Source organism: Citrus sinensis, chromosome 3 (assembly GCF_022201045.2).
Source record: "Citrus sinensis cultivar Valencia sweet orange chromosome 3, DVS_A1.0, whole genome shotgun sequence".
Taxonomy (NCBI): Eukaryota; Viridiplantae; Streptophyta; class Magnoliopsida; order Sapindales; family Rutaceae; genus Citrus; species Citrus sinensis.
Genome location: NC_068558.1, coordinates 34,614,016 through 34,635,431, shown reverse-complemented (window position 1 = coordinate 34,635,431; position 21,416 = coordinate 34,614,016). Strand labels below are relative to the sequence as shown.

Sequence of the window (21,416 nt, the reverse complement as noted above, 5' to 3'; positions counted from 1 at the left end):
AGATTGGATACACCTTTGACTTGAATTCTCCACAAGCCAATAAAATCATTCTCCCATTAATTTTTCAACAACATCAAACTTCAACCAAGTTTGAAAAACACCAGCTGCTAACATATTTGTTTCCTATTCTCTTCACCACAGATTATTTGGATTGGCTCCCACTACTTCACGTGAACAGTACCGTATACGTGAATAGTACCCCGACACCAAAACTTCAATCAATGGCTCTGATACCACTGTTAGGAAATTGAGTTTCCTCCCAAGATCTCTCCAAGCAATTTTATCAAGCAACAAATTAATAAAAAATTAAATGGAGAATATACCAATCACACAACACAAGATTTACGTGGAAAACTCCAAATCCGGAGAAAAACCACGGCCGTTGTCACAAGACAACCAGAGAAAAATATTCACTATGTGGAAAATTATTACAACCACTCTCAGAAATAATTTTCTCTCACCCAAGCCCCAAATACATAATCCTGAGAAATACCCCTTAACAAAGCAAACCCGTAATACCCATATTGAGGAGCCAAATGTTCCTTCAATATAACTACATGCTTAAGAATATTTCTCTCCCATGTTGGAAGCTCTCAACGCTTCACTTGCATTCACCAATTGAATGCTTTCAATTGGATTGCTTCTCTTGGATTTTGGATACAAACAATAAGGAGGAGCACTCCTCTATTTATAGCCACCAGTGACTACTGTTCATCTTGCGGCTACTGTTCATCTTGCGGCTACTGTTCATTTTGCGGCTACTGTTTATTTTACGGCTTTTCTTTTCTTCACATATTAGGCATGATGCGCAACTTGTAAGCAAAATTGTCGAAGATGTTTTGAAGAAGATGGAAAAAATAACAGTCTCAACGGACTCATCCAATCGCCTTGTTGGATTAAATTCACGAATTGAGCAGATTAAACCATTTCTGTGCATGGATTTGTGGGATACTGTCCAAATTGTTGGAATTTGGGGCATGGGTGGTATAGGCAAAACCACCCTTGCCACAGCTATTTTCAATCAATTCTCCAGAGAGTTTGAAGGTAGCTGCTTTATGTCAGATGTTAGGAGAAATATAGAACGAGGGGATGGATTAGAAGATCTACAAAAGCAAATTCTTTCAAGGATATTAAGAGAAAAACTTGAAGTAGATGGTCCCAATATTCCACAATTTACTAAAGAGAGGGTCCGACGCATGAAGGTGTTGATTGTGCTTGATGATGTGAGTAAAGATGGACAATTAGAGGGTTTGATTGGAGGGCTTGATCAGTATGGTCCAGGAAGTAGAATTGTCATAACCACTAGGAATAAACATGTCCTCGAGACGTTTCCAGTGGAGAAAATATATAGGGTTAATGGATTGGAATTTTACGAGGCATTCGAGCATTTTTGTAACTTCGCTTTTAAAGAAAATCATTGTCCTGAAGATTTCAAACGTGACTCACGGAGAGTTGTAAAGTATGCTGATGGCAATCCATTAGTTCTTAAAGTGTTGGGTTCCTCCCTCAAGAGGAAAAGCCATTGGGGAAACGTATTGGACGACTTAAATCGGATTTGTGAATCTGATATTCATAATATTTATGATATATTAAAGATTAGTTTTAATGAATTAACGCCCAGGGTGAAGAGTATATTTCTAGATATTGCGTGTTTCTTTGAGGGAGAGGATAAAGATTTTCTGGCAAGGATTCTTGATGATTCTGAGTCTGATGGACTGGATGTCCTTATTGATAAGTCACTCATATCAATATCTGAGAAATGGGCCGACAAATTGTTGCAAATGCATGATATATTGCAAGAAATGGGCCGAGAGATTGTTCGCCAAGAATCTGAGAAACAGCCTGGCAAACGCAGCAGGTTGTGGGATCCTAAGGAAATCCGCCGCGTACTCAAGCAAAAAAAGGTAAGAATCCTCCATTTGTTTTATATACCTTTTATTTGTTTGGAGTTATGCACTCATATTTTTCCAATCATACCAGCACACCCATTTTTTTTTTATAAATTTTATTATTACCAGAACATCCTTTAGTAAAATCATTTTAATTAACAAAACAACCAAAATCATAAAAACCATAATTAGGTAAAATTAATGACTGAGGGTGTCAAGAGAACAAGTCTTCAAATTTTAAAATTTTAAAGAAAACTCCAGATTTTATCAAATTTGGAATGTTGAATAAGAGTGTGAAGAGTATAATTTTATTTTTCTTCAAATTTAGTGATGAGTGTCAGAACAAAGTGAGTGCCATGAGGATTGGCCCACCTGGTTCTACTTCAATATAATTATATTTTTTTTAAAAAAAGTAAGTGTGTTTTAGAGTATAATTTTTTTTAAACAATTGCTAATAAAATGGACTGATTGGCCCACCTAGTTCTGCCTCCAATAACTCCTTTTAGCTTAAATATACCTTAAGGAGGCTGTAAGATGGTTAAATCCTTTCGAAAAGGGTCAGTATCTCAATTTGACTTGTATACAATTACAGCTAGTTAAAAAAAAATGACTTTCATTTTTTTGCCTAATTTTGAACTAACATTTTGGATTCTATGGACTAAAAAAAAAATTGAAATCTTATACCAATCAAATAAGCCCTGTCTTCTCAACTGCTAGATATTAAGATAACAGGTTTGTAAATTAGAGAAATTTTGAATTTTTTTTTCGGTTAGTTTAATTTTGCAATGGTCCCCAAAATTTTCTTTTCTCGCATATAGATATTTAATATATTAAAAAAAATAAAATCAAAGATTGCAAATTTTTTTTTTGTTTAAGGACCTCTTAGTTAATAAAGTTTACGAATGTTTCTTTTTTGTTTTAGGCTTACTCATTCTTTGTTTTTTTTTTAATAAGGGGACCGATGCAATTGAAGGCATATTTCTGGATTTGTCCAAAATAAAAGGCATCAATTTAGACCCCGGAGCCTTCAAAAATATGTCTAGTATGAGATTGCTCAAATTTTATGTACCTAAGTTTTATGAGATTAAAAAGCTTCCAAGTATGAGCACTGAAGAGCAACTTTCATACTCTAAAGTGCAGCTTCCAAATGGCCTAGATTATCTTCCTAAAAAATTGAGATATATTCATTGGGACACATATCCATTAAGGACGCTGCCATCAAATTTCAAGCCAAAGAACCTTGTTGAACTGAATTTGCGTTTTAGTAAAGTTGAGCAACCTTGGGAAGGAGAAAAGGCTTGTGTTCCCTCATCTATCCAGAATTTCAAGTGTCTCAGTGCTTTGTCTTTTAAGGGCTGCAAAAGTCTTAGGTCTTTTCCAAGCAATCTTCATTTTGTTTGTCCAGTAACTATTAATTTCTCCTATTGTGTTAATCTCGTAGAGTTTCCACAGATTTCTGGGAAAATTACACGGTTATACTTAGACCAGTCTGCAATAGAAGAAGTTCCATCATCAATAGAGTGCCTAACTGATCTTGAAGTGTTGGATTTGAGGGGTTGCAAACGGCTGAAGAGGATTTCAACTAGGTTCTGTAAATTGAGATCTTTGGTTGACCTTTTTCTTTTTGGCTGCTTGAACCTTGAGCGTTTCCCAGAAATCTTGGAGAAAATGGAGCATTTAAAACGCATCAATTTAGACGGGACGGCAATTCCAGAGCTGCCATCGACATTTGAAAATCTACCGGGGCTTGAAGTATTGTTCGTAGATGATTGCTCTAAACTTGATAAGTTGCCGGATAACATTGGCAATTTAGAATCTTTGGATTACATCTCAGCAGCTGGATCAGCTATTAGTCAACTACCATCCTCTGTTGCAGATTCAAACGCACTTAGAATTCTTGACTTCTCTAGATGCAAAGGTTTGGTGTCATTGCCTCGATCATTATTATTAGGTTTATCTTCTTTGGGACTTCTACATATAAGGAACTGTGCTGTAATGGAAATTCTACAAGAGATTGCCTGTCTATCCTCACTGACAGGCTTGCATCTAAGTGGAAATAACTTTGAGAGTTTACCTGCAAGTATCAAGCAACTGTCGCAGCTGAGTTCTCTGGACTTGAAGGATTGTAAGATGCTTCAGTCATTACCAGAACTTCCATTGTGCCTAAAATCTCTTGACTTGATGGATTGTAAGATACTTCAGTCATTACCAGCACTTCCATTGTGTCTAGAATCTCTTGCCTTGACGGGTTGTAACATGCTTCGGTCAATACCAGAACTTCCATTGTGTCTAAAATATCTTAACTTGGAGGATTGTAACATGCTTCGGTCATTACCAGAACTTTCATTGTGTCTACAATCACTAAATGCAAGGAACTGCAACCGGCTTCGATCTTTGCCAGAGATTCCGTCATGTCTACAAGAACTGGATGCATCCGTACTCGAAAAGCTATCCAAACCCTCTCTTGACCTTATTCAATGGGCACCCGGATGTTTGGAGTCACAACCAATTTATTTTGGGTTTACTAAGTGCTTGAAACTGAATGGAAAAGCAAACAACAAGATTTTGGCAGATTCACTGCTAATAATTCGGCATATGGCAATTGCATCACTGAGACTGGGCTATGAAAAGGCAATCAACGAGGTATCAAATTCCCTCTCTTGTTTACTCTGTCCCTCTTTGTTATATCTGAAATCATGGTTTTCATTTTACAATTTTCTTTTTTTAAATGTCATTTCGCAGAAAATTTCTGAACTCAGGGGATCCCTAATTGTTTTACCTGGGGGCGAAATTCCCGACTGGTTTAGCCATCAAAATTCAGGATCTTCGATATGTATTCAACTGCCACCGCACTCTTTTTGCAGAAACTTAATCGGGTTTGCTTATTGTGCTGTTCCTGATTTAAAGCAAGGTTATTCTGATTGTTTTCGTTATTTTTACGTCAAGTGTCAATTCGAGTTAGAAATAAAGACTCTCTCTGAAACCAAACATGTTGATCTGGGTTTCCGTGTGCGCACTAAATACATTTATTCAGATCATGTCATACTTGGTTTTAAACCTTGCTTGAATGTTGGGTTTCCTGATGGTTACCATCATACAACTGCCACATTTAAGTTCTTCGCTGAGTGTAACCTAAAGGGTTACAAGATAAAACGTTGCGGAGTATGTCCAGTATATGCAAATCCCAGCGAGACCAAAGACAACACTTTTACTATCAATTTTGCTACCGAAGTTTGGAAATTGGATGATTTGCCAAGCACGAGTGGAAGTTCGGATGTAGAGGAATTGGAACCGAGCCCCAAGAGAATTTGCAGAGCCAATCAAATCAACACTCCTTAGCAAATGAGTCACCCATTTTCACGTATTCTTGTTCCTTAGGTATGTCGAAAATGCTCTAATTCTAGATTGTGATTGTTTAAGATGATGTTTTGTCTATGTAGTCCATTTTGCTTTTGAAATGGAATACATATAAATGTATTTAACTTAGCTGCAGAACTAATAAGTCAAAGCATCAGTTAACAATTCATTGCAACCTGCTAATAAGTCAAAGCATCAGTTAATCCTCTGTTGTTGTTTTCATTATTAAAATTAGTGGAATTCAACTCTTCAATCTCTACTGCATGAAATTGTAGTAATTTGTGGAAGTGTTCTTTTATTATATGCTTCTGAAGATTATATGTTTTAACCTTTTTTTTTCCATGAAATTTTTGTAATTTTATTATGTCAGAGACATTACGTCTTCGCTTTCTTCTTTGATTTTAATCATGCTGATGAAACATGTAAGGATTCTTTTTTTATTTTTTATATTATGAGAAAATAAGCAATTTGAAAATACACTAAATTTAAAGCATTTTATTATGAGAAAATAAACATTTTCTTGGGAAGGCAAACGATCCATTGAAGGGTTTTTCTTGTGTCCAATTCGGATTGTTTATAATCTGTACATTGATGTTTTCGTGTGGGAATTTTGAATCCTTTGTAATGGTGTTGTGAACTTGTAATCCTCTCTTTGCTTCTTAGACTATTAGTTGGTTAATTGAATGTCCACTACAATTTTGCTAATACTATTTTAATTTGATACGGAAAGGCGCTCAGGATATGAGAAATGTTGGATCCACAAATAAAATCAAACAGAAAAATTTTTCTTCTTATGCAAGTGTCTTTTTGGTTGACAATGTAATGGGAGATTCTTAATTACGAGGTGGACTATTGGCACCCCTCTTATCTCCTCATAAAACTTTTTTTTAGTTATATTCATTTTATTTTCAAAAATGCCCCTTTTTTTAGATACACTTTTTTAAATTTTAAATTTTCATTTGATTTGTTTTATTGTTAAAACTTATTATTGAGCTATTTTTTTAATTATTTCAATTTTATTATTACCCTACACACAAATTAAAAAGTTATATGGGTGATAAGTTTTTAAGTGTTAATCATTGGTTAAAATAACACATATTTCAAATTATAATTTCAAAGCAATTTTAAGTATAAAAATATTTAATCAATAAGAAATCAAAAGAGAATAATAGATTATTCTAAATTTGTACAATTTATTTTAGTTAGATAGGAAGTAACAAATAGATTTTTTTTTAAATGATTGATTATGAATTAAGTAATTTGCTGTAAAAAAATTTATAAGTGTTTAATTTTCAATTGTTCTTAATTATAATTTTATTTAAAGTGGGATTTTGTAAGAATAATATAGGTATGACAATAGCTCCACTCTAAATATAAATTTAAGATAATTTAAGACTCGAGCTTTAGATCATTACAGACATTTTCTTTATGGTAAAATGAGAGAGAAATTTCACACATTAGATATCATAAGACCCCCATCGTACGTAAGTAGAAAACCACCTTCACTCGAAAAAGAAAACACTTCACGAGAGTTCAACCTTCATATAGAAGAAAAGGCAAATTTCTATAAGTGTTACACGTCCGTCGGAACAACGGGTTTCTGAGCTCGGGGTGTCGGCAGAAGAGAGAGATTATTGAGAGAATAACAATTGATTTTTTAAATGCCAACGCTCACCAACTAGCAATCTTTTGAACTCGATTAATAAATCCTTCAGTTTTGAAAATTATTTAGCCCTTAAGGTTCACAGAGCATTCGACAGCCCAAGTTTACAAGCAGTGGAAAATCCAATGGCATAGAAAACACATTGAATTCTTCTTTCTCAAAAGCACAGACATTGCAGCATCAATGAATTTTTATACCTTTACATTCTGCTTTTATACAACAAAAAATTTCAACAAACTGACAAAAATTACAAATCAAAATCAAACCCAAAACCCTTTCTCTTACATGTAAATAACGATCAAACTCCAGAAAGGCTTGCCCATTTTCCGAGCTCATAAGGATCACAATAATAATATAACTTGATTCTGTTTGACAAAGACAAACCTGTGGCCACAAGTGGAGCTCTCAATCCTGAATCATCTTGTTCTGAAGGTTCATCTGCAAATGCTGTAACATCTCCAAGAAGCTTGAATGAAACTCGTCGGGACTGTATCGGTCGTGGGAAATCAAAGTACATTGGCGTTCCGGCTCTAGCCTCCGGCAGTCGATATTCCGCAATAGTTACCATGTTATGTGGTTCCTGGAGTGCTGATACTTGTAAATACAACACAGCTTGAGAGATGTACCTGTCTTCTAAAAATGTTGCTGATTTGTCCCAGATATCTGAATCTGAGGAAGGTGAATGGGTAACCCTAGGTTTTATTGCACTGAAAGCGTCTAGACGGAATCCGGCAAGCGAAGGTGACGCTGGAGGTAGATACTGTTCCAAGACGAGATCGTAGTCCATCAATCTCTCGGCCTCAATTGGGACCTGAAGAGAAAAAAGAGGTTTATCAGTGAAGCAGAAAGCTGGAATTATGAATGAACAAAGAGTGAAAGCAACTAATACCTTGAATCTACTCATTTGTGGAGCTCTATCCAACCAGTTTCTAATACTTAGCTGCTCAGAGCTCTGTGATGTGGTAAGCCCCTCCCTTTTTACTGGGCTTCCGACTACAAGAATTCTTTTGGCATGAATACATGGTTCATTTTCAACTGCTCCTCCAAATGAAGCACGTCTATCTACTTGTGCAAAGGGGTTTTCATCTTCATCAAGAGACAAAAGACTGAGGTCCTTCCCGAAATTAACTGAAGCCGAACCAGGTCTCTGAAGACGTAATGTGATCCAAATAATGCGGCACCTAACAGGATTCTTAAAAGTAAATTTTACATGCCTAGGTAATTTTTCAACACTAGCAGACTTTTCTGGACCATACAAATCTGAAGATGTGATGAGGGATTGGACATCCCATTTTCCCATTGATGACCTTTCCTCCCGGTGTATCTTCTTGCTTGCCCAGATTTGCACCTGTAACAGTAATAAGAAGCAAATTCAGGAGGCAGAGAGCACTGCAGGGAAGAAAATTACAAATACTGACTAAATAATACAGCAACCTCAACACACATTCATGAAGGAAAGGGCCGGATAGTTCTTATTCTTTTTCCTTTTAACTAATGACAAAAAGCTACAATTTCTCTAGCAGTGCATTTGAAAATGGTTCTTGGTTTTTTCATCAGCAATTAATGAAATGGAAAGTTTATTATCGGAAACTAACCTACATGAAACTAAACCCCCAGCTGCAATTTCTTTGGAAATGGCATTACACAGGGACTCTTTTAATCATTTCAAAATATGACTGCCATTATCATAGCATAGAGAACTTTTGCCGAGGTATATGTTGATTCAGTGTTTGCTTAGGAATATTCACAAGTTGAATATCTATTACCCACCACCCCTGGTACTGGGCTTCATTATTAAGGCCACTTGGCTTATCACCAAATTTATTGAACAACAAGGAAATAAGGGAATAAATATGGCACTTACCATCGGAGTGTCAGCCACAGAATAGCCGCAAGGACTAACAAGCAAGATAACCCCACTGACATCAGAAACAGAACTGAGAACAATAACAAATTCAACAGAAGTAGTACTAGGTGGAGCTCTCCAATATGAGTGCCTTGATCCAGAATTTAATGGAGCAAGCAGTGACAAAATCGGTGCTGAATCTTTTGCTGTTTCAACCTACAGTGGCACCAAGGAATCTAGAATAAACAATCCATATCAAGATAAAAAATTCCAATCAAGCAAACTATGAAATTATTAGAGACATGACTTGCTCGCACACAGATTGCACAAAACAATGCAAGAGCTTTTCCTTGTAATAGGTTTTTGGCTTCTCAAGGCATCCTACAACACCTTACCTCAAAGATTATTAGCATATGGAACCTGCTCAAGGTTCCCAAAAATGTCTCAATTGAAAATCAAACCAGACAAGGATTCTCATGGATAAGTGGGATGAATGTTCTGGGCATATATCATAAGAATAAATGCTAAAACATATTTCTAAAAATTTTAATCAAGAAAAGAAATTTAAAAGGAAAACATAATATGATGAGAACTGAATACAAACCAAGAACATACCGAGTGCAAAAAGCTAGCAAATGGAAATTCAGCAAGTGCTTCCTGTCCACCATATAATTGGTGAAGGACTTCAGCTGCTTGCACGTTATCGGAAGACTGAATCCTCTCAGAAAGACTATCCTTTAAGCAGGATCCAACAACCTCATTCAAAGCATTGTATGCTGCGTTGTCTGCACGGGAACTTCTTCGCAAGCTAATCAAGACCCTAACATAGTCCAACATCAATGCATCAAGCACAATCTCATGGCAGCAGTGTTTACAGATAACGCCATCCAGTGTTAGTGAACGACTGGTAGATACATCAACTTGGCTTCCATGGCTTGATCCACTCTGACTTGAGAAGCCATTGTAGTTGGTCACTTCCCTTGACTTATAATTTGAAAACAGTAGAGCTCCTCTTCCTGCACAACAAACTTTGCAAACTTTTCTTTCACATTGAGAACACAACAAAGGGGATTGTGAAGATCCAACAGATGTTGCAGTTGAGGAAGCAAGAGCAGGCACCTTAGTTTCTGCACGAACCTCGCACCCACCACCAGAACAACTCTCTCCAATTCTAGTAATATTCCAGAAGTCTAAAACACTATCATCACTATTCTCAAGGCCAATTGCACCAACAATTTTGTCTTCTAGGGAAGCTTGGCCAAGTAATGCAAGAGTGTTTGCTATTCGACACAGTCTTCCCATGTAAGATTCATCAAGCAATACATTTGGATTTATAGAGGCAGGATCAGTTCCAATTGACAATAAAGCTCTATCCCTTTCAGCTGCAGAAAGATTCAGCTGCAGACGTTCAATTTCAAGCTTCATTGCTTCCATGAAGTCTAGTTTCTTTTCCTGAAAATTTGCCCAGAATCTGTCAATCTTACGCTTGTGAGGTTGAATTTAATACAGGAAGACCTTTGCATCGATCAATCATAAAATGTGAGAATACAAGCCAAAACAATCAATTCATCCTTTACATATATATATAGTGTCATGGATGATCAAAAACCAAGTAGCACCATATCGAATGGCATGGAGACAGCAAATAATTCAACCAAGGGAAGTACAAATAAATTACCAACACAATATGTCAGTAGTGTCAAACCATAATAACAGGACTCTGATTAATAAGTTATACATTTAGCAAAGCAAAATTTGTTGAACTTCTAGAATTTACTCCATTAAAAAGATGAGGTTGCTAAGATGTAGAGCTGCAAAAAACACAAGAGAGCAGTACTATACCTCGCGTGGCCCTGCAAGGGATTTTAGACAGCCTATGTACTGCTGGGCACCACTAGCTAGAGAACAGCCATCCTGTGTTGAAGATCTTTTATAAGTTTCCACACCATGATCTTCAACTATAGGCTGGTCCAAGAAATCAAGCAAATCTGCCCCTCCAGATGCAACATTTCTTGTCACTGGCTCAGAAAGAGGATCAGAGAACGACTCAGAAAGAGGATCAGAGAACGGCTCAGAAAGAGGGTTAGAAAATGGCTCTGAAAGAGGATCAGAAAATGTGTCCCCTCCAGACAACAGGTCAACCCAAGGATTGGAAGCAGCTTCTGTTTGCATTGATGTTGACACATTTTCATTGGAAAACAGAACCGTATTCGTAACTGAATTTGACAAAAATGGATCGGTTTCCTTCTGAAACTTTTTGCCAAGCTCAATTAATCTAGCACCAGGGCCTTCATTATTGAATACCCCCCTCCATGGAAGAGAAACTCCAAGAATCTCTATCTGTAATAATATTAACAATTATGTTGTCACCAGCAGCAGTTACAGCAAACCCACTCCAAAAAGCTCATGGTCTAAAATACTAATTTAAGAATAAATTGCGTAGATACATCAATTAACATTTTATGAAAATATTTTCTACCTCACCAAGAGTCATGGAACTTGTTCCAGAAATAGCAGGATAAAAGGTAACTGCCACAAAACGAGTAAGCAAATCCAATTCTCCCTCTAATTCTTCAAAATCATACAACAGTGGAAGGGTTGGTGCATCTTGATCATAAAGTCGTGCACCTGCTCCAGTAATAGCCATATCCTCAGCACTAACTGATCCTGGTAAAGGTATCAAAAGGTTTGTCCCATTTCCACAACGAGGAATAGAAGCACCCTGTCAACAAAGTCCTAGGATTACTAGAAGTTGTATGTCGCGTGCATTGTAAATTTTCATGAAAAGTCTGACAAGAAAACTAATACTAGGGTCAGGACACCCTGAAACAAGTCTTCTCCTATCTAACCTAATAAAAATTAGATGGAAGAAAAAGTTATGTCTGCAAGTGACTTAATTCACCAAGAATCAATTTCTGCAACTTCAAGGTATAAAAGAAGCTAAGGGCACTGTTCATCAGAATTGCTAATTAGTGGGAGTGTATCTAGTTTAGCTATTACTTCTAAACACCTCTTTTCATTTCTTTTGTTTTTTTATCTTTTTCTTTTTAAATTTATTCTACACCTCATTTTGTTACATATTTATAATCCGAAGACATACTAACAAAACTTGAAGGACTCAGCTAAATGGATCCTTGACTTTATCACGCTAAGTCCATGGGTATTTAGAATTTATGTACAAAAGATATACCTGAAAGTTCAAGCTGGATGTCAATCTACCAATACAGCTCAGGACCAGGCACAGAATAGCACAAGAAGTAGACAAGCACAGGTTAAGCAAAATTATTTGGAAAGGCACGTGTTAAGCATGAAGCACACCAGGGACATTTAGAAACAGCTCAAAAAAGACACGGGTCATTCTTTTTCTAACTCATCTCTGCCTTCCATTTTACAATCAATCCGAATTATATAAATTTAACCTCCATTTTTACAGTAATGTGCAATCCATTTAATCCTAGAATGACATGAGAGATTGTGGGCACTTGTATCAACTCCATAAATCCATTCTACTACTCACAGCCCACACTACTCCCAACCCATGTGACAATGAACTTCAACTTATTGCTAGAGATCTGACTAAATAATACGAACAGTCAGCTCATTTCGTTTTTTGCAACCTACCAAACAGCATTAATTTGAATCATCACAGCAGATAAGATAAAGGCTAATGAAACAATTTGTTCATCTTAGCTGTGTTTGACAAAGTTTACTATGTTCACACCACCATGGGTCTCAATGATTTTGTCTACTATATTCACACTGCCATGCATCTCAATGATTTATCCCACTGTTGGGATAAAACTATCTCTTCTAAGTCAAATGAAATTTACCAACAAAGAGCATATCATACAAAATTAAAAATAAAAAATAAAAAATTTGTAAGCAAGGTGTACAATAGAACCAATACAAACCTCCAAAATCAGTTTAAGCCCATCTAAGTGGCGTCCTGTTCTCACATCAACTGTTGCTGGATATGTTGAATCATCTGCACCATGGGATATGGTGAGAAGAAGCTGACAGACATGACAAGGTTCACCAAGGTAGATGAAAAGTTCAACCACATCTGTGCCTTGTGGACATACCTAAAGAACCAAAAATGCATGAATTCCATTAAGGACAGAAAAGACAATCAGAGAATTAAGAATGCTACAAAGAAAAGACAATCAGAGAATTAGGAATACTACAAAGGACTAAGTTTAGCTGCAACCCATACCCAGATCATGTCTTTTCTTTTGAAGCTTAGAAGACTAGCTCCACCATCAGAACTTGGGAACATGTTGGGAACTGGCTTGAGAAAGAAACCAGATGGTCGAGAAAGAACCTGCAGTTACCAGCATGATATGAAATGGTTCATCAAATACACCAAAAAGGGCCAGCCAGCCCATATATGCTTTTCCCCTAAAGAGCTGTTGCTAAACATGAATAATTTTCGTCATTACCAAAAAATCACTCAACTGCAACAAGTTCTTGAGGTCATTTCTTGAATAATGATCATAGCACGATGTTGTTCAATCCGAAAGATTAACAAAATATTTCCAAGTTAACAATAACAAATATCAATTAGGCTGAGATGCAACAGTGATTCCAGACTTTTGGAGGACATTTAAATTCTCTAAGCCAGATGACTTAGAAGCTTTAAATGAAGCTTCAAATCATCTTACCATGCAATAGCTAACTTCCAAACATTATTGGTCAACATCAAACAGGAAATGGGCATTGATATAGCTATGGTATGCTTTGCACATCATTTATTTATGTGCAGAAGTTAGGGATGCTTAGGTTAGAAACAAGTAGCTAGTGTAATATTATCTCCATCCCTCATGAAAATTGATAATCATTGAACTCAGATTGTATGAATAGGTAATCTGAAGTTCTACAGTATCATACATGTAGAGGTTGAACTGAAACAGATGGAAGATGCTTGAAAAGCCTCAATCCAAGAAACATCTCCAGCTGTTTCTGACGAGAGCTATCGACAACTGCATTTTTGTATCTTCTCTGCAGAGTAATTTTCATATTTTGTGCTGCAGAAAATTGTTTGAACTTTCCTGGTTCTTCATTGAATATATTAAGAATTTGGCTATGCATTGCTTTTGAACCAGTATAAAGGGTTGCATGGATATCACCAGAAAGCAGAAAAAGATCTGCTAGCTGAGACACTGGTGATAAAATTGTTGATTGCTTGAACTCCTCAAATGTCATATCAAATCTCTTCCAAGGTTTGTCTGGGCATGGATGAATCCATGTTGTGGTCCTAGTGTTGTGATCGATATAATATGTTTTTCCTGTCACTGCATCAGCTCGTTTCTCCCATCCTCGTGGCAAAGGAGCAGTATATCCACCATAGTTATTAGCTGACTGATAGCCATATGCAAAATCACTGTCAAGGGAGACCCCAAGCCGCCTACATTGCTCCGCAAATACTTGCAGAGCACCAAAATAACTAGCAGCATTGGTCCGATCAAGAGAGTCTGCACAGTTAAAGCGTATCACTCCATTCTGATGGGATCTTAAGCAAAAGGCACCCACAAAGTCATCATTGCAGATGACTTCACCTCGGCAATCATTAAGTCGTTGCCGTGATGGCAAATAGTCCCCTTCAGAAATGCCTATGGCCTGAGTGGGTGCTTTTAGATGTTTCCATAATCCTTCAATTGTAAGTTGTTCACCTTTTAATTTTGTACTGGCATGCCAGTCATAATTTATTAAAATAATTCGAGTATAAGGAAGTTTTCCAGTTGATCTGACATAGTTCAAAGATTCCTCAAAATGCTGAACTAAAATAGATTCTGATTTCCCTTCCGCATTCCTAAGCAAGTTAATGCATACAATTGGAATAAAAGGCTTTTTCTTCTGATTTTCCCCAACAGCTAAGTCAAAGTTTCGAGCATCATATCGATTACTCAACCTCTGATAATACTGCAGACTTCCTTTATAAGGATCCCGATCTGCAACATAAATTTCTGCTTCAGCAGCAGTAAGCTTTAATTCTGCACCCCACCATATTGGAATAGTCCCTCGCCGCCAGATGTATGCATTGAAAGGAACACTCTGACCAGACCTTTTAGGAATCCATACAAGTTGCTCGCACTCTGCTTCATTTCCTGTCATATACAAATTCTTTATAAAATTCAGAAAAAATCATTCAAAATAACAGTTGTGAAGAGAAACAGACAATTAATTTTATAGCAATGAAACATCAGTTACATAACAGAAAGAAAATGAAACTAACAAAAACAGAACTAATATGTGGAAACTATAATGACACTTGCACTGTTAATTGGTGAAATACAATGTTGTTTATGAATTTGTTTTGTTTTTCGGCAAAAAAAAAAAAAATTCTGTGGCACAAAAGTCATTTGTAAAACTAATTGGCAGACTTTTTTCATATTTATATTTCAACTGTAAATTAAAGGACCACACATATCAAAAGGATCATAAAAAATAAAAGTTATTAACTAATTGTCAGAAATTATTTGATTGTTTTCATTCATTCATTATTCAATTATCCCAAAGGACGTGATGTAGCAAAGCAAAAGCTGTGGAGTGAAAGGAAACCAAGTTCTAATCTGTAGAAAACCAGGGTATTCAAAAAGTGAACTGTATGACACCTCCAGGCAAGCAAAACCAACTAAAAGGCCGCTAAACTAATTAAACAGTACAAGAAGAAAAAGTGTGGCTGATGATCTCAATGTTTCTTTTTTATCCCAAAAATGCAATCTGTCAGAAGGTTTTCACCGGAGCATGTTCTTTTTTGCTTCTCCCTGTAGCATTTGGTATCTCTACTTAAAATAATACACCTTCACAAGCATATCATATATAGTTCTGAGACACAAGTTATATATCTTTAGCTCATTAATGATTAATATTGATGAGACTCATTGATTCTTATTATTTGAAAAAAATAGTAAAGTTATATTCCAAGTCAACTACAAAAACAAAAATTCTACAGGTAAAGAATAATCCAAAAGCATGCATGAGCCATGAGGTGGCACGATAAATGTTCTGTAGTTCTATAATCCATCTTTCTAAACAACAGAATCAAAACCAATTCCACTTGAATTTACCACTGAAACTATTACCCGTTTCCTTGTAAAGGCATGAGATCAATGACAATCAGAATAAACAGCATACACAGAATGCAAAGAGTACTGAAAGGAAAATAAAATTCCGTTTCAAAAAAAAAAAAAAAACTAAATCCTTAATTTTTTTGATTGTATAGAAGAACCAAGTGAATCTCAACAACAAAAATGTAATTTCCAGGTCTGGAGATGTTAAAGATTATCTTACCTGTACTAAAACAAGAATTAATCCCCCTAGCCAAGTATCGAGTACCAGGATGCAGCCTACTACGACGAGCTATAAGAGCAACAACCCCTTCTAGCTGACCTGATCTTCCAAAATTTCGACATTCTGCAAATCCCTATACATTAATATCCAGTGAAAACAATATTAACATATTATTTTCAAATCACATGCTTAGGACAAGTACACATGTAAATCACCATTGAATTGCATAACAATGTTAACTTGAAGAAGCAGCTGTAGCATAATCTCAATTCAACTAAGAATGGATTGTAAAAGAGGATATAGAGACAAGGAAGGAAGTTTTTGTACATTGACTCTAAAATGGCCTTTTATTATTGGATTGGGATTTCTAGGCTTTCACGTGAGAAGTAAAACATTGCAACCATGTGCAGCAGAAAGGGATGATGCAATGTCCCAAATCTGTCAAACTAGTCTACCTTTCTAAAAGAAAAGTAAAAGAGGAACATTTGGGGCTTTGCTAATTGTCAAACTAGGCAATCCTGCTACCCCTTTTCTTTCTTAGCTTGGTGTGTTATGTTCTAGGTTGGCCTGTGGATGAAGAAAATGAGGATCATCTGAAGCAGGCTCTTCTTAATAGAAGGGAAAGTGTTTCTATTTCCCATATTCCATCGGCTGATGCTTTATTATCTTTCATTCATGGAATGAATCTAAGTTTTCAATCTATTAGGTTGAAATCTTTAATGAATTATCAGATTTAAATATTCACATGTTTAAAATTTCTGTCGCAACTTTTTATGACCAAGAAATAAAGTTGGTCATATTAGTATCTACAATGGACCATAAAATAGGTACTGGCCCATGAAAAATGTTAATACGAAATATTCTTTCATCTAAAGATTAGAATAACAAGTGATGATGAATAAAATATCATGCTCAGAATGGAAATGATACATTTACATATAGTGGCAATAGACTATCAAACAAACTTTTGGAAACAAAATTAGGTGAAGGGATAGTGAGAGGGCAGGGAATGAAAGAAGTTTAATGAGCATCAATTTTGAAGATACCGAGTATGAAGCAAAACCTGCAGAAGAATGACACAATGCTGAGGTAAACCAATGCTTTTAAAAGGCATCGAAAGCCATTCATTCCAAACAAATTCCTCGTCAGGATTTTGCAAAGGCATGCGGCTGGGGAAAGGTCGTGTGATATCTCTTGTCTCACAAAAGTAGTGCTTCCCATCAATGTCAAGATCAGGCAACTCTTGAACATTCTTTACTTCTCCTTTACCCTGGGGTTGAGGATTTTGAAGTGGAATTTTGATCCATTGGCTCTCTGTAACCGTGCATACAGTTCCTCCACCAGGAAGATTTGGAATGCTGGCAGTTAACCTTGTGGCAACAAGAAGCAGCCCAAAGCTTCCCAGGGCGGTATAACCCAATATCGCCTTGGCAAAAGTTGTACTCTTGCACATCCATCGTGATCCATTTGTTATGTAATCTAATGCTTCATTTTCAGATCCAAAAACATCATAGCCCCAGTTCCCATGGTAGCGAAGTGCACCAGTAGTTGGATCAACATATATCACTTGAGTGTCAGTCCTAGAATACAAGCTGGTTACAATATATACTTCACCAGTATCCAAAGTTACAACAATAACAGATGTCTGTCTTGAACCACCAACTGTAAAACAAAATAGTACAAAAATAAAATAAATAAATAAATAATCAACAGGTTTGTACAATATACCCAAAAGCCCCATCAACCCACCTAACAAACTCAAATTCGAAACTAAGGGCCACATAATTAGGAATCAAACTCAAAACCTTGTGGGAACACATTGCAAGACCGAATCAATCAACTACTCAACTAAGCCCTCAGGGTTCAAAATGAGGTAAACATAAACATCCTATTCATTGTCTACTAACTTGAACAATGCAGAAAGATTATTGCAGAATCCCTATTATCATTTTCCTTAAACTATTATTGACCGTTAGAAAAGACTGTCTAAATGAGAATTAAATCGAAATGAAAACAAATAATAGTCAATGCCAACATTCAGGCCAAATCAGAATGAGCAAGGAATTGAGTATGGTAGAGTCTCTCTCTCTCTCTTTTTGGGTCCTCTTTCTTTTCTAAATTAAACTGAAATATTAGAGAAAAAATATGCAATAAAGATTTAAGAGAAAATTGAAACGATAAAGTTTCACCACAACTCACCAGGTGATTCCATGAGCTCGCGAAAGCTTGAATTGATACAAAACGACGAATTTCACGATCCAGTTACCTGGTCAAACACAAATAAGATTATGAACATTGAGAATCTATGGATTCGTAGCAGAGTTTGACTTTCGAGATCTAAAGTCGAAAGCAAAAAAATTTTAAATCCAAGAGCATTACTTAATTTCTCTTACGACTGCGATAAAATTGATTCAATCGCTGTAACTGAAAGGAGACACGAGAAAACGAGAGGGATAGAGAAGAGATTCAAGATTTGCCGAATTAATCGTCAAGAGAACTGACCTGACCGGAGACTTGTAACAGGAGGGAACGAAATGCGGGAAATTCAAGAGGGATGCGCTAAAACGCCGAAGAAAGACGACGATTGGAGTGAGATTTGTGATCGGATGCATGCGAGTATACAGAACAACGGTGATGTACCAATTAGTCGTCAAGTGAGAATCGACTTGATCGAAGGTTATATGAGAAGATGTCAATAAGTTACCAAACTTGGTACGTATTGTACTTTGATTAGTCTAAAATTCACTTGAAATTGTTTTAAGCTTAATTGTCTGGATGTGAAAAAAATTAAAAAAATTAAGCTTAGTTTAGTATACCTTTTTAAATATAATTTATTTAAGTAGGATTTTTATTATTAGAGTTTTTATAAAAAAAATTAAAAGGAGCTCATTAGATTAAATAAACACTTATGGTCATTAGATAAGTACACTAAAGTGACTATTAATAAATGCTTATTTAATTTTATATGCTCTTATTAAAATTTTTGTAGTTATTTGATTATTTTTAGCAAAATTTTTAAAGATTAAATAAGATATTTTGTCTCTACAACTTTTAAACATTAAATAAAAGGATCCCTTAAGTTACATGCATGTAACTTACAACTCTCTCACATGTATAGTGAATGGACTCACATCACTCACTATTCATGTGAGAGAGTTATAAGTTACATGCATGTAACTTAGCATTAGCCATAATAAAATATTAAACTTTACTTTAATATTTTAATATTTTTTTAAAAAATTTAAACATTTACTCACAAAAACTTACAATTTGAGTTTTTCCTAGTAGAGACAAAATAGTTTATTTAATTTTCAAAAACTCTACTAAAAAAAATTGAGAAGATCTCGTGAGATTAAATAAGAACTTATGAGATTAAATAAACATTTATAGTCATTAGATAAGTATACTAAAGTGATTATTAATAAATACTTATTTAATTTTATATGCTCTTATTAAAATTTTTGTAGTTATTTGATTGTTTTTAGCATAATTTTTAAAGATTAAATAAGATATTTTGTCTCTACAGCTAAAAGTTAAAGATTTAAACTTTCGAAAGTAAATGTTGAAAATTTTTTTCTTAAATATTAAAATATCTAAAATATATTTTACTTTTATAATTTTATTTAATTATTTTTATAATGTAATTTTAAATAATATATTTATTTAAATAATTTTATAATTTTTAATGAAAACTCTTATCGACAACCAAATAAATAAAATTTGTTTGATAAAAACTCTATTGAGGAAACTTTACTCAAATAATCACTGTTTGAAAAACTACATCAAATGAAGCCTTATTAAAATGAGGGTTCTAAATAAACTATCCAAACTCATTTTGTTTTCAGTAAATATGTGATTGGATTAAATTTTGTAAAAGTAATATAATCTCAAGTTTCGGCCCTTTATATATCTAGCAATCAAATGCACCGACTAAACATTCATCACTCTTGCCCAATGCCCCTTATTATTGCTTATACTTTTGGTGACCCCGGACATCAACGACCAGTTGAAGCAAGTTTAGAAAGTGATACTAATTGCTGATTATCAAATATCAATGGCGTGAAATTCATGTCGCTAATTTTATTAATTGTGTCAACCTTTTTTTTTTTTCTTTAAAGAATTGTGTTAGCTATTGGATTTGGAATTTCTAAAATTAACTTTTGATAGCATAATATTTGATTAATTATATTGTGCTCACTTATTGTTTATCCACTATAACTACATTATATTTTTCATATTTTAAAATTTGTTTAATTATATAATAACCAAAATTAGTTTGAGTGTTTCAATATATATACACATAATAAGAAAGTATTTTTAAAGATAAATTTTTCCGTACATACATTAAAATCTAAATGTTTTTACTTCACTCCTATAATGAAGAAAATTACTGATTGCTTTGACTAAGTAAAATTATAATTGTATCCCTATTTGCAAATGAGGAATGACAAAATAATAAATGCCCATAAACTCTATTTTTATTTTAATTAGATCATTGTTATTGTAGATAAGTCAATGTCTATGGCGGCATTTGAAATTATGGTGTAGTTTCCATATTCCATCTCGTGCCACAATTACATCAATTTTAGTTGTTGATTCCCCGGCGATAGCTTCCTTCCCTCAAGAATTTCTAAACATTTATAACCTTTGTTATTGATTTATAATGAATATATGAATGACATTTATAATTTGAATTAGGATTGAGGGTTGTGTTAAGTTCTTGTTGAAGCTTATCAATGGTTAATATTTATTTTTATTTTTTTATTGTTCTTGCTTAATATCATTAATTCAATGTTTCGTAAAAAAATCATTTCAACACTAAATTCTTATCAATTATATTTTTTGTTGAATTATTTCTTAAATGAGTTAACTATTCACGTTCTTGTGCCAAGTTAGCCCATCAAACTCTCACGTCGTATTCGGGGCTCGTGCACTAATTAATTTAGTCAAGAAATTAGAATTGACACCGTTATTTCTTTCACTTATTTTGACTGATATTTATATTTTGAAATTTGTCATGCCTATAAGTTGTTAAAAAAATTATGTTTTTGATGTATTTAAAAAAATTAAGAACTAAATTATGTCATGGATATTAATATTTGATGTATTTTTTAAAAAAAATTATTAATTAAATACACATGCACACTATCCAAAAAATTATGTTATGTTTACCTCCAAATTATTGAAAGAAAATCTTTCTCACAAGATTAGAGACTATCTTGAGACTTAAAAAATTCAAAATCCCCCTATTGTCTATTTTGAGACGCTATACAAATTGTAAGCAAGAAACAACATTAGTGATGAGACAGAATTATCCACAAGGAATAGGCATATGTTAAAAAATAATAGACAATATTTGAAACTTTTGTAC

General features: G+C 34.7%; 4 protein-coding genes across 13 annotated transcripts in view; 3 read left to right on the top strand and 1 right to left on the bottom strand.

The window, feature by feature from the left end:
• LOC102624213 (TMV resistance protein N-like) overlaps window positions 1-5,575 on the top strand; it is an 87,847-nt gene extending 82,272 nt beyond the window's left edge. The window contains exon 5 of the mRNA XM_052436699.1: window positions 5,268-5,575. The gene's annotated coding sequence lies outside the window, so the exon portion shown is untranslated. The remainder of the gene's footprint in view (window positions 1-5,267) is intronic.
• The window catches only part of LOC102611555 (probable phosphoinositide phosphatase SAC9), a 42,741-nt gene extending 24,022 nt beyond the window's left edge, over window positions 1-18,719 (bottom strand). Inside the window, exons 1-13 of one of the 3 annotated variants that reach the window (XM_052436679.1) lie at window positions 18,548-18,711; window positions 18,245-18,311; window positions 17,109-17,707; window positions 16,046-16,178; window positions 13,643-14,859; window positions 12,969-13,076; window positions 12,667-12,837; window positions 11,235-11,477; window positions 10,598-11,095; window positions 9,371-10,207; window positions 8,774-8,971; window positions 7,799-8,257; window positions 7,176-7,720 (exon numbers count right to left, since the gene is read on the bottom strand). In XM_052436679.1, the coding sequence (XP_052292639.1) occupies window positions 7,208-7,720; window positions 7,799-8,257; window positions 8,774-8,971; window positions 9,371-10,207; window positions 10,598-11,095; window positions 11,235-11,477; window positions 12,667-12,837; window positions 12,969-13,076; window positions 13,643-14,859; window positions 16,046-16,178; window positions 17,109-17,707; window positions 18,245-18,257 (4,989 nt within the window). In that variant the 5' untranslated portion in view covers window positions 18,258-18,311; window positions 18,548-18,711 and the 3' untranslated portion in view covers window positions 7,176-7,207. Of the gene's footprint in view, window positions 1-7,175; window positions 7,721-7,798; window positions 8,258-8,773; window positions 8,972-9,370; window positions 10,208-10,597; window positions 11,096-11,234; window positions 11,478-12,666; window positions 12,838-12,968; window positions 13,077-13,642; window positions 14,860-16,045; window positions 16,179-17,108; window positions 17,708-18,244; window positions 18,312-18,547 lie in introns of all 3 variants that reach the window. The other 2 variants (XM_052436680.1, XM_052436678.1) reach the window with 2 other exon arrangements.
• The window catches only part of LOC107174251 (disease resistance protein RPV1-like), a 52,391-nt gene that overhangs the window by 13,240 nt on the left and 17,735 nt on the right, over window positions 1-21,416 (top strand). The window lies entirely within an intron of this gene.
• The window catches only part of LOC127900998 (TMV resistance protein N-like), a 69,616-nt gene that overhangs the window by 30,988 nt on the left and 17,212 nt on the right, over window positions 1-21,416 (top strand). For 2 of the 5 annotated variants that reach the window (XR_008052979.1, XR_008052978.1), the window contains exon 6: window positions 5,793-5,956. The exons of 1 other annotated variant lie outside the window; for it this stretch is intronic. Coding sequence is in view for 2 of the 4 variants with exons in the window: in XM_052436682.1 (XP_052292642.1) it covers window positions 3,841-5,228 (1,388 nt within the window). In the remaining 2 variants the exon portion in view is untranslated. Of the gene's footprint in view, window positions 1-3,840; window positions 5,268-5,792; window positions 5,957-21,416 lie in introns of those variants that run through there. 2 more of the 5 variants (XM_052436687.1, XM_052436682.1) reach the window with 2 other exon arrangements.